This window comes from Anabrus simplex, chromosome 9 (assembly GCF_040414725.1).
Source record: "Anabrus simplex isolate iqAnaSimp1 chromosome 9, ASM4041472v1, whole genome shotgun sequence".
Classification (NCBI taxonomy): Eukaryota; Metazoa; Arthropoda; class Insecta; order Orthoptera; family Tettigoniidae; genus Anabrus; species Anabrus simplex.
In genome coordinates, this window is record NC_090273.1 from 11,825,382 (window position 1) to 11,839,345 (window position 13,964).

The 13,964-nt window shown below is 38.1% G+C and overlaps 1 protein-coding gene across 3 annotated transcripts in view; it reads left to right on the forward strand.

Moving 5' to 3' along the window:
• The window catches only part of LOC136881201 (WD repeat-containing protein 26), a 158,063-nt gene that overhangs the window by 69,715 nt on the left and 74,384 nt on the right, over positions 1-13,964 (forward strand). For all 3 annotated transcript variants that reach the window (XM_067153909.2, XM_067153910.2, XM_067153911.2), the window contains exons 4-5: positions 2,045-2,181; positions 11,088-11,222. In XM_067153909.2, coding sequence (XP_067010010.2) covers positions 2,045-2,181; positions 11,088-11,222 — 272 coding nt within the window. The remainder of the gene's footprint in view (positions 1-2,044; positions 2,182-11,087; positions 11,223-13,964) is intronic.

Here is a 13,964-nt window from a genome sequence, read left to right on the forward strand (position 1 = left end):
TTTTATACGTTTTCTTAGATAGAACAGACAGCTGACTGAATCTAAACACATTGCAGCAACACGGCTGCTCATAACCAGTTGAGTGCGGAGGATATTTGTTACAAATTAGATCAATATATTGACAGATGCAATGGTAGTGAGTTTGAAGTTGTAGGTATGATGATAAAAATGGTATGGGATGCAGTTGGGACAGGATATGAATCTGAGGGAAATCGAAATATGACCGGGCGAGTTGGCCGTGCGCGTAGAGGCGCGCGACTGTGAGCTTGCATCTGGGAGATAGTAGGTTCAAATCCCACTATCGGCAGCCCTCCACATGCGTGGTTTCCCATTTTCACACCAGGCAAATGCTGGGGCTGTACCTTAATTAAGGCCACGGCCGCTTCCTTCCAACTCCTAGGCCTTTCCTATCCCATCGTCGCCATAAGACCTATCTGTGTCGGTGCGACGTAAAGCCCCTAGCAAAAAAAAAAAAAAAAAAAGTCGAAATGTGGCACAGGACAGGAAACGTTCATTCAGTTACCGTCTCCTTTTAAAATATTAGGCCTACTTGTAAAAAACATAATTATCAGTTTTAATTCTCCAGTTAAATCTGTTTCGGACTATGAGCCTCTACTTAATTACATAATATTCCAACTACTGTCAATTTATCTTCTAATCCCATCCTGTGACAAATTGTTTATAATTTGTATGTCCGAGTGGAAGTACGATTTGCTACCTAAATATCTTCATCCGATGGATCCCGAAAATGAAATAAATTGGGAGATTCAGGGTGAATTCCTGCGTTCTCTGCATTACCAAGAAAATAAGAACCCCATCAGCTCCAGCAATTCTGATTGACTTCAAGAACAAGCAATTTAACATTATGCACCATATTGGATGCTTCTTGTTGTATCATTCTGAACAGGAGGAGGGGGTTATTGCAAGAAATTATGTGATTTCATTGTATAATTTTAGAATAACTATAGTGTATTTTCCATTGTTACACAATTTGAAAGCGATATCTTAAGTGGTTTTTACAGAATAAATTATTTAGTGAAGGTACTCCACAACTGTATCTGACAAGCAAAGTAATTTATGTAGAAATCTGTATACAGTACGATGTAAAAAATCGTAGCGAAGCACGGGCACATTTGCTAGTTTGTACTATTTTCAAAGTAATGAAAACCTACAACCTGTTTTCCAGTCATTGACCGGGTCAGGGATGTAATTTATGAAGCATGTATAGGCTGTTATTACGATGGGGTCGCCACTCCCAAAGTGATATATTAATGACTGATAGATGACTGATAGATGCTATGAAATGAGAATGGAGAGTGTTGCTGGAATGAAAGATGACAGGAAAAACCGGAGTACCCGGAGAAAAACCTGTCCCGCCTCCTCTTTGTCCAGCACAAATCTCACATGGAGTGGCCAGGATTTGAACCACGGTATCCAGCGGTGAGAGGCCGACGCGCTGCCGTCCGAGCCACGGAGGCTCTTTTCAAATTAATAAAAGGTCATAAGACTTGGAAATAGAGCTGGTGCAGTAGTATATGGAGAAGTATGGTAGATTATATGGGGTCTCAAATAGGCTATCTTCATCAATCTCACTTCTACATCCATTTTTTCTCAGCCCCTGACAAGCTTGTTTCTGCTTTCCAGCCTCTCCAAGAAAATAGGCTTCAACACTCACTGAGGGGCCATAGTCTTGATAGGGGGAATGTAGGGTAAGAAGAAAGCCAGATAAACACAGGAAAACGGAAGAGAGAAAATGTTACAGATGAATACAGTTGGTGAAAGACTAGAAATGCACCACCATGTGTTAGGAACGGTCAAATCAAGTTATACAAGGAATACACAGTAAGATAAGCACAATGGCAAGCTCAGTCATGATGACTATGTTGGTTTGTTATGTGATCTGCATCAGATGACTTTGTTTTAAACCTCTTAATCCTCTCCTCCACCTCCTCATGCTTCTAGCTGGTGCGACTGCCAGGTTTTGGAAAACTTTGCTTTGTCATTACTTTTACTCAGTTCCACACCAATATGATGTTGTCATCAGGAGATGAAGTTTCTACTGCTGGAGCAAAAGTACTTGGAGTACCTGGAGGATGGCAGGGTGTTGGATGCTCTGCACGTGCTCCGGACCGAGCTTACGCCTCTTCAGCATGAGACGGAACGTGTCCACGAGCTCAGCAGGTATGCATTTCTTTCTCTGCATAGTATTGTGATCTTCTTTTCTTATTAAAACATCTCCCCTGTATAATTTAATGGCTGTAATGTTTATTTCAGCCAGCTCAGTATTGATTTGAGCAGCAATTACAGTAGGGTTTTGTTAATCCAAACTATGCTAATCCAAAAATATGGTTTATCCCAATAAAAATGGAAGAAAAATAATTTCTTATGATAGCGCTAACTACAGAGTAAAAACTTGGTATAAATTCATTCACTTTGCTGTGCTTTCAAAAATTCTAGGGTGCTTACAACAATTCGTGTTTACTGTACAGTTTATATTCATTTGGCATGTTCATAAAATCAGTAGGTAAATTATCTTTTGTTGTAATGAATTGAACCTGTTGGCGGATGCCACAACTTCATGATCATTGCATTAACCCTCCGGCGGGCACGTGGCGTACTTTGAAAACATGTACGGAAGAGCTGTTTTTATGTTACCAAGGTAAACTATGAGTTAAATCACAGTTTAAATAATCAACGATTATAAAATGATAGAAATTAAATTTAAGAAGAGTCCATGGCTGGTATTATAAGCAAAAAATTTGCACGTGACAAACGGGAGTGTCTTTCTGTTATAGTATGACCCTGCTTTGAAAACAATGTCCTTTTTCTGAGTTGCAAGCTTCCTGCGGTTGCTGTTCTTTTCTTCAGTATATCCTGAACAAACCAGCGAATCACAAGAAAGAGTTTTGTTTTAGCAGATGCTAAAACATTCTTCGCAAGTAATATTCAAGTATACTGCAGGAAACAACCTACAGGACCATACGATGCTTCTAATTCTCCCAGTGATATTACAAGAAGGCTTGTTACTCACACTGAGGGCTCCGGTAGAAATGTTATGATGGATAATTGGTACACCAGCAACTCCTTAGCTGCCTCATTGTTGAAAAAGCGGCTAACATTCATTGGTACATTGAGAAAAAACAAACATGAGATCCCAAAAAAATTTCTACCTTGGGCTCTCCATTCCTTTCTGTTTGGTTTACAGAATGACATGAAGTTAGTGTCATATGTACCGAAAAAGAACAAGGCAGTTTTACTACTTTCAACTATGCACGATTCTGGATCAGTTGACGAAGCGGTTACATCGAATGGGGACAGTCTTATGAATCTTAGGGAGAGATTTTGCGGTTGGTAGGCCTGGATTCATACTCAGTCTTGTTTTTTCATGCTCAGTAAATAAGAATGAAGAGTTCTTTAGGGATTGTTTACGGAGATGTTGGTTTTGTTGAGTAGGATCTTTCTTTATTATAGAAAAAGAATTATTACTGAAGAAATTTTTGGTTTTTTCAATGTAATTCGACCAATTATTAATTACAGACCCAGCCCACTTTACAAATTAGCACAATTCATTCTGAAATTTCTTAAGAATAATTACAAATTTTTATTGAATAAGTCTGTAAAAAATGCCATAGAACTAATTGAGAAATGAAATAACTTTAAATTTCAACCACGCCATTCTCTACGCTCTTTCGATATTGTCAACATGTATGCCAGCATTAATATCAAAAAATTATTTCCTATCATTGAGGAGAATTTAAACACACATAGTTGCTTAAGCAAACTTGAAATTAATGATTTCATGACCATCTTAAAATTAGTAGTTAATAACAACTTCTTCATCTTCCACAATACAATTTATCAACAAGATGGTTTGGCAATGAGTTCACCAGCCTCAGGGATCTTAGCGGAAATATACCTAGATTTTTTAGAATACAATTTCATTGATAATGACGGCAACTTTAAACACGTATTTTTTTTGGGCCAGGTATGTAGATGACACATTTGTGATCCTAGATGATAGTTTTTAATGCAGCATCTACTCTAAATAACCTCAAAATTGATCCACATATTAAATTCACTCTTGAAACAGAATCAAACAAATCAATTAATTTTCTAGGTATAACAATAAGCAGATTACCTTCCTCATCATATATGATTTATAGAAAACCCACACATACAGCTAATACCATAAAACAAGACTCTTTTCATCCACAGACACGTAAACGCGCCTCGTGCAACAGTATGGTTAACCGTGCTTTCAAAATTCTGCTATCAAAGGATAACTTAAATAAAGAACTAAATATCATCCGCTCCATCGCCAAATTTAATGGTTATAATAGATATTTTATTGAACGAATTATTAACAATTTTAAACACCATCCTAATACAACATTCTTAAAAGATAATCCTAAACCAGCTGCTTACTCCACATTCAATATAAATGCCTACAGTATTGCTAATGTCTTCCAAAAAACACACCACCATGATTTCTTTTCAAACTAATAATAGAAACCTTGAATTATTACATAACTCCAACTCCTTAAATAAAAGCAGTGTCTTTTCTAAGTCAGGCGTATACCGTTTTAAACGCAACAACTGTAACTCTTCTTACATAGGTCAAACTGGTCGTAACTTCAAAATTAGATATTTTGAATGCGTTAATGCAATAAAATACAACAGATTTTTGGCAGTGGTGCAACATATACATGACACAAAACATATTTTCATTACAATAGACCAGGATATCAGAATTCTCAGCACTCTAATTAAAGGCCCTCTTCTAGACATCACTGAAAACTGATATATCACCATTCTCCCATACCACTGTCAAGGGTCTCCAAACCACAAGCAAAAATAAGAGTATACCTGAGTGAAAATCCATAAACGTCATTATTTAGAAATTGACCCGCGGATATCCGCATCCGTGCAGGGCTCTAGCCAAAGGGGGGCCTCAAGATGAGCTAAATACAACTTTTAATTTAAGGAGGATTTCTTTCTGCAAAGAAATTTAATCATTTCCTTAATCACTAGTGGTTGACTTTGTTTCACAATAAGTCAGTACAGTAATTAGAAATTCGGTAGAATTTTGTAAAAGTTTAGAAGGTTTCAAGCTTCTGCCCCATCATTACTTATGTTCATTTGACGTAACTAATATGTATGCAAATATCCCAATCAATAAAACAATAGATATTAATAGAACGAATTTAACCAGTCAGGGTCGTCTAGGGAACTTAGAGATTGATCAATTCATGAAAATTCTAGAGTTTGTCACAAAAACAACTATTTTATGTTCAACACCACCATTTATAGGCAAGAAGGATTACCAATGGGAGCTTCTGCCTCGGCTATATCAGTCAATATTTATTTCGACCATCTACAACATTGCAAAATAATAGGACATATTCCAGGTTTGGATTTGTAATAATAGATAAGTGTTATAACAATAGTAACAATATCTTACATTTTTAAAATTCATTAGATGAAAGAATAAAATTCACTCTTTAAAATGAGGACAGTGCTTTGAATTTCTTGGATGTAACCGTTAAGATGGAACCTTGCAAGTTCTCTCATAAAGTATACAGAAAGGATACGTTTACTCCAGTGACCATTAAAAATGATTCTTTACATCCTGGGAGTCATAAGAGGGCTGCCTATTTCAGTATGGTTTATCGAGCCTTCAATTTACCTTTATCTCATACAGAAAGAGAAAAGGAATTACGATACATACAGAAGATAGCTATTATGAATGTGTTCAGTGTTAATACCATCAGTAAAGTAAAAAGAAAGAACAACATAAGATTAACACCAGAGAATCCCAAGAGTTCAAAATATGCAAATTTTACTTTTACTAACCCAGGGATTTTTCAAATCACAAAATTATTTAAGTAACACGACTGTCAAGTCTCATTTTCGACTAAGAACAATAATGGTCTTATATTTTATATCCATAATAGTGTTAATTACAATAAAGAGGATTTCTTAGATTCAGGAATCTATAAACATAAGTGCGATCAATGCTTCGTCACGTACATGGGGAAAACAGGTAGGAGTTTTCAAACTAGATATCTTGAACATGCCAATGCCAACAGAAGTATTCTGCAATGAGTGTCCACATGGAGGATACTGGTCACTAATATACTGACATAAATAAAGACTAGACCATTAAAAAAATGAGCAAAGGGAATCTGATGAGCAATTACAAAAATATTTATATATGTTTGGACCAGAGTATTAACGCAAACAAAAATTTAAATGGCGTACAAGAGAACAAAAATCTGTTATATGAACAGATACCATCACTTCTATCATCACGAAAAATTAATAATTTGAAGTCACCTCCTCTAATTCAAACTGTCTGCCCTCTCGCTCCTACTATAGGCCGAACTATTTCCCCTTCCCCCACTAATAGCACTGTCGTCGTTGTCTCCCCCCCTACCGCCACTTGCCAAGTTCCGCTGGGCAAAAAAAAAATACAACTATAACATGGGCAGTGGCGTGGCGAGAAGCAAGTCGGAGCCAGGCTCAGTCGTAAACCAGCTATAGGGGTTTCATCCAATTGGATGGTAAGCTTTTACGTCATACATTCATGTGGCGGAATCTCTTTTCTTAGATATCCGAAGGTTTTAAACCCATTAATTTTTATATTTCTTTCTTTCCAGACCTTGTTTAAAAAAGAAAGGTTTATTCTTAAGTTTTAAGCCATGAATATGGTGGTCATGCAGCGCTGGTCTTTGCCATACGACATGCGATCTCATAAGGCTTCAGATTTCTACCAGAATAGCTCAATTTGAGAGAAAATTCCTTACAGGTTAAAGTTTTTACATGTTCTGATTTGGATTTAGTACCAATCCTTTTCCGAGGCCAGATTTTCGATCTCCCCAGTCAACACACTCAAACTACCAGATTCTAACAATGCTTGCAACATTTTCAAGTAAGGTCGTTTATATTTAACATTGCAAAAAGATCGTTTGCAAGAAGTGTTAAACTACCTCATTAAATATATGTATATTTGTTCTCCAGTGTTTTCTCAACAGTTCATAAAGGAACTTGCGTTTCAAATACGGACAGCAACAATGGACATTGTGTTTCCGTACGAGACGTTATGACAGGCATGTCATATTTCAAGTTATATTTCAATTTTAGCATTGGAGACAACAAAAGTTTTTGCAAGAAGTGAGGTCAATATGTGTGAATAATGTATATGAACTTATATATATATATATATTTGTTTCTCAAATAGTCCTTAAAAAGGCATTCTTTCATCTTTTTCAATTTCTGAATAATGAGTTTTGTGATCTACCACATGTTTCTTAGTTTTAACTGTTTCAATACAGATCCATACTATGAAGTTCATAAATTGTACTACGGAGACAAGTATAGCCAGGATCTAAAAGTGAAACCAAAAAGCCAAATGTGAGAACGAAAAAATGAGGTTTAAGTAAAAGTTAATATGAAGAGTCGCAAACTCTTTCTGCCAGCCCTCAGAACCTCAGAAGGGTCGCTAGTCATTGTGGAGGTCAATACGGACCCAATCTGATCTATACAAGTACAGGCCTGGAGGAAAGCGGAAGTGAGTAATATTTTACGACTTTTCATATTAACTTTTACTTCAGCCTCATTTTTTTGTTCTCACACTTGGCTTTTTGGTATCACTTTTAGATCCTGGCTATACTTGTATCCTCCGTGAAGAAATGTTACGTATTTTAAAACCACTCCGTTCCAAAAGCATCACAAACAGATAACATTTGACAGTCTTCACAATTTTAAAGTATTCCTCCAGCCAACCAATAGTTGTATTAAATACAGTTGGACTCGCACCTGTACAACTAGATTCGTCCAAGATTGAAGCTATGAACATTTTAAACATACATTTTTATTGCAATTGTTGATTGTATTTTATCTCAAGTTTTTGTATATGTCTTTCTTCTTGGTGTTATTTTAGGCTAGGTCGAAGCATGTCCTATGTAGCTTTTTAGACAGACCATTTATCAAATGGCAAACTTGTATTGACCAGGTGGACTTAGTACAATTACATTCTTATTTTAGATATATAAAGTCAATACGGAACCGGAATGAAGTTTATTACTTGTAATTTTGTAAATTTGATCGATGTTGACTGGTAGACGGTGTTGTGAGGTAAAGGAATGTAAGGCTGGGTGCTTCCCTAGACCTAAGCATCGTTTGAACCTCAAAGGGCAAGAGGGTGGGGAGATGGAGGTAAATGTTTAAGGACTTTTAACGAGGTAAATGTTTAAGGACTTTTAACGAGGTAAATGTTTAAGGACTTTTAACTGTGAAACAATCGTCACATGAGGTTTGGTGGAACTTGCACTGCAGAGAGTGTTGGTAGTTAAGACACCAGAAAGCTGGACAGAGTCTGCACTGAAGCTAGTAGATGATGTCGAAGTGCAGTAATAATGGCTTTTTATGGGGTAAAGCTTGGTGGTGGTGCTTGCTTGTGTTTCAACATCATTGGAGCTGTCAAGTTGTTGTTGTTGTAATTGCCTCATCTGTTGGATGCAGCTATTCTTGGGCCCATCCTCTTCTTTGCATCCTGGGTAGTTGGGTCAGGGGCTCTTTTGGCTACATAGCTTTCGTCCTGTTTCTTTACTTTCTGAAACCGTGTCACCGGCTCATATCTTACGGAACTCTCTGCCCTTAGTTTGTTGGACAAACCAAATGAAACTCCATGGTCGCAACAGCTCTGAAGCGACCACTGCTCAACTCGAAGGCCTACGGATTACAAGGTGTCGTGTTGTCGGTAGGACGAATCTTCTCGGCTATTATTCTTGGCTTTCTAGACTGAGGCCACTATTTTAGTCACATAGCTTCTCAGTTGTAATCACGTAGGCTGAGTGGACCTTGAACCAGCCCTCAGATTCAGATAAAATTCCCAGACCTGGCCAGGAATTGAACCCGGGGCTTCCGGGTAAGAGGCAGGCACACTACCCCTAACCATGGGGCCGGCACTTTGTTGGACAAAATGTATCCAAAAACAGTGCTGGAATAGGATCTACTGCCACCTTTTTCCCCCCCAATATGCACTAGTAGGCAGACAAAAAAACAAATGTTGATGGGGAAATTGAAACAGTTCACCTGGCTCTGCAACGTCTGATGTATCGACTCAAATGTTTTCCGAAAAGGCTGGACTTCTGGTAGACTCTCAAGCTGTATCATTTAACAGATACAAACATCACCATTTTAGAGTATTAAACAATCTTGGAAGTCCGGCTCCATGGCTAAACAGTTAGCGTGCTGGCCTTTGGTCACAGAGGTCCCGGATTTGATTCCCGACAGGGTCGAGAATTTTAACCATCATTGGTTAATTTCTCTGGCACTGGGACTGGGTGTATGTGTAATCATCATCATCATTTCATCCTCATCATGATGCGCAGGTAGCCTACGGGTGTCAAATCGAAAGACCTGCACCTGACAAGCCGAACATGTCCTCGGACACTCCCAGCACTAAAAGCCGTATGCCATTTCATTTCAGTCTTTGAAATAGCCTTAGCTGAAATCTCTTCAGAAAACTTTAGCACTTCAGTAGATCCCAGCTAAGAAACTACAGGTTGAATTAGGGTCCACCGAGCTCGATAGCTGCAGTCGCTTAAGTGCGCCCAGTATCCAGTATTCGGGAGATAGTAGGTCCGAACCCCACTGTCGGCAGCCCTGAAAATGGTTTTCCGTGGTTTCCCATTTTCACACCAGGCAAATGCTGGGGCTGTACCTTAATTAAGGCCAGGACCGCTTCCTTCCCAGTCCTAGCCCTTTCCTGTTCCATCGTCGCCGTAAGACCTATCTGTGTCGGTGTGACGTAAGGCCAATAGCAAAGAAAGAAAAAAGAATTAGGGTCCCTCGCTCTCGTTGCTATGTTCCACCTGCAGCATGGTGGAGCATGAATGTTTTTTGTTATGATCATTCTTAGATGCTCCTCTTTTTGTTGATAGCTCTCGGATGATCAACCTGCAGCGTTCACATCGGCTTCCTTACTTACAGCAGATGTTTGCAAACTGCACAGTCCTGCAATCATGGTTATGGTTCAGCTTTTCTTTTTTGGCCTGTGCACATCCTGGCTAGTGACGAAAAACAACATGGAGTCTCACATGTCAGGGATGTTTAGCAGAGAGCCTCTGAAACGGAGTGAGCCTCTGGGTAGCGGGGGCTGTTTCGTGTCGGCCATTGACCCACATTGTTTAAGATTTTTTTTTGTGTGGTGTTACGCAACAAAAAATCTAGCTCTGTTTCTTTCTCAGAGTGACTTCATGTTGCATGAAATTCCACCCGATACCAGTGGTAGTAGCTGCAGGAAATATAGAGGATGATGCACGATTGTTGATGTTGGGTTATGAAAGTAAATATACTCATACTCTGGGTGGGTCCCTGGCACTCATAATGAACGCATCTCTTCTCGACAAGTAATAGGAGGAAAGATTTCTATTATTTACATTTTGCGATAATGGCGTTTATTTTGAGGGTGCTTTATTCCACCGCTGGCAGGAACTGAAGTCCCTGTGGGTGCAAATTGACTGGATGTGAACTCTGCCGAAAGCCTTGTATCTCAGCAAATCCGAGTAGCTTGCATGGGAGAAGTAATAAAAAAGCAAGAGAGAAAAAAATGGTTCAATGTTCAAGAACTGGTTAACAGTGATGGTCAGTACTAGATTCAAACTCATTTCCCTATGGCTTCGTAGCTGGCTGAGGAATTTCTTCAGTGGTCCAAAAAGCTGTTTTACTTTTTTTTGGTAAGAAAAACTTGTATTATTTTTGAAATATTGTGTGAATTAATAATTTAAAAATATAGAGTTTATAAATCAATCGTGTAAGCTTTCACATGTTTCGTTTTTATCTTATCAGTATTCTCTGTGATAGACAACTTATCCAAATAAAATAATTATCTTCTTCTCATATTATTATTGCATTTCAGTCTTGAAAAACAAAACCCCAACAAAAAGAAATCACGTTCACGACTTCGTGTGTAGCAACCAAAGCAATCTACATGAACAAGTCTCCATGATTTTAATGATGGAGTTATCGCATGGTATAAGTGAAGAAAGGGTATAATTGGTTGCTTTGTTTTGTTCTAACAGCTACATGATGTGTGTTGGGCGAGAGGAACTTCAGCTGCGGGCGGTGTGGGATGGCAAGGGAATCAAGTCTCGAACACAACTGATGGACAAGCTGCAGACATATCTTCCACCGAGCATTATGCTGCCTCCTCGCAGGTAGGTGCTCCCTGATACAGTATAGTTCTGTTCCCTTGCTCTCTTCATTTTATTACTCCTCTCACATCTTTCAAAGTTTGTTCTAGACTGACGAAAAAGTCTTTAGCCTTAGAGCTAAATTTTGTGTTTGAAAAATCCTTGTATGCTATACATAACCAATAATGTATCAAAATAAAGAATGGCTTACCAAGGCCAGGATGTGTTGACAAGAGCCTTGTATGACTGAGCATAAAGACCACAACTTAAATGGAATTGTCTGATGCCTGGCTATAGCGGCAGTGAAGCAGTGTCGTAGGGTGACCAACTGTCCTGCATTTTGTGTATGTCCCACAATTGTTTTGTTTTCTATCTGAACAAATTTTTGTGTTATTGTCATCGGTTAAAATTTTCACAGTACATATCTGTCCTGCCTCAACTAAACATAGCGTAACTGTTGCCAACAGTACAATCTTTGAAAGGACAAAGAAGCAGGTTATAGCATCTTTGGTAAAGAGTACTAGATGTACCTTCCGACTTCCAAGTTACCTTTAGTCCGAAGTGTGGTATGTGTAGCCGTTCTGTAACATGGAGCGCATCAGCATAGACGTGTTGTATTAACTGGTATTTTTATTTTTGTGATTTTTGAAATGTTTTCAGTGTCTGATAGTGATGACTGTACTTCTAACTTCTTCCTAAAAGAGGAAGCCATCATTTAAACGCAAGAAAGCTGAAGGGAAAAATAAACGTGTATGTGCATATAATGCAAAGAGGGAAACCAACACGCTATACTTATCTCCTGATCGAAGTAATGTCCACAAGACATTTTGTAAACTTGGCAAGGAGACGTTCAGTATGTATCATGGATGAAGGGGCTTTGACCCACAAACTGGAAAAGAAGTTATCCATTAAGAATGAGTGAAATGTGTTTTTCTTACTTTTTCTTAGGGATGGGTCGATACTAGTTTTGTCAACACCCGATATCGATGCGCAATATTTTCCACGATACCCGATACTTCGATACCGTTATTTCTACTTCTAGTTTCAATATAAAATAGAATGTTGGGAGAACTGCGTAATGCCAGTGAAATTAATTAGGTGCACATATTTAATGAGACAAAATTTAAACCATGTGCGTATTTATTTTTAAACTCTACATTAGACATTTAAAAGCCAAAGGCGTTTTGAAATAGTCCACTTTTATAAGTTTCTGTTCAAAAATACTAGCACACTCACTCTTTCGAGGCCAAGTCTGTCACATATGACTCCTGCCTTTCAGAGAAAACTGTTGCAGCTGGAATACACAAATATTTAGCAGCCAATTTTTTTAGTTTTGGAAATTTTAAATTTGTTTTCCAGTAATCCAGTACAGTAGAAAGAGGCGACAAATCGTCGAGATATGCAGTGAACTGTTAACTGGCAGTGAATCTGACACACGATGTTACTGTACAGGTACAACATTCCTGGCAATTTCTTGGGCTTTGGAGTAGGCGACACCTAAAATAAAATAAAGTTTGTGAACTGATTGATTTTAACAAGCATGTCAGCCTAACATAGGTATCTGAAAATCTGAAAAAAAAAAAAATTAAAATAAATTTTACCTGATCATTTTTGGATGCGGGACATTCCTTTTGGTTAGCAAGGTCCACCAGTCGGTCTTTAGCACAACTGAGATCACTGGGGTTGCGAGAAACTCGTCCTTTTGAGCGGGAATCCAACAGCGTTGCAATGGAACATATTTAATTTTCTTCAGTGGATTTTGTACCTCACGTTCATTTCATCCAGCTATGACTCTCAGAATGGTCTCAATTCCTGATCCACTGTCTGACGGCTTTTCCAATTCAGAAATAACACTGTTCACAATGGGTATACTTCAGACATTGACACTGAAGATAAACTTACGATGAGTGTTGCTGGATCGAAAATATTTAATGTGTTAATCAGTATATTAACAAGATCCCACTGTGTTACTGTGAGATTCACTGCCAAGGAGAGATCAGAGGATGCAAAAACTATGGCCCTCTTTTGCTGCAGAATTCGTCTTAACATATAGAGAGTCGAATTCCATCGCGTAGGTTCATCCTGAATGAAGCGGTGTTGTGATAAAGAAAGATGCTTCTATGCCACTATGAGAATCTTAATGGATTTTGAGGAGTGTTTGAAGCTTCTAACTAGTTTCCTGGATGATGAAATGGGACTTTCAATATTTTTTGAAGTGAAAAGTCCATGCTTCAAAACAAGTTGGAATGTATGAGCTAAATACGACAGGTGGGTAAAGTTTCCTAACTTCATACCATTTACAACATTGCGACCATTATGAATCTTGATCGTTAATTTATCAATTAAACCCCAAGTTTCTATTCTTTAAAAAGTTGGCTATATTTTTACCAGTATGGCTCACTTCTTCCAATGGTATCACTTCAATGCATATATGTTTAAGATTATAGTCCAGGTCCACGAAATGAATGGTGACAAATAATCGTCGCAGGCTGTTGATGTCCACATATCCAGTGGTTGGTTATCTTTGCATACAATTGTAACAGTTTTTCTGGTAAATTGTCTTTAACTAACTATCACGTGGTTTAAATGCAGATTTCTTGTCCATAAATGATTGAAGTGTAGGTTGAGACTGTTGAGATCATGATGGTAATGATGATGCCGATGTTGTCGATGACCGTGAAAGAAGAGTTACAGGCTCATCTACTATTACTTCTTCAGAAGTTAAATTTCCACTTCCGCAGAATTTTTTATTCAGATGTTCTGAAA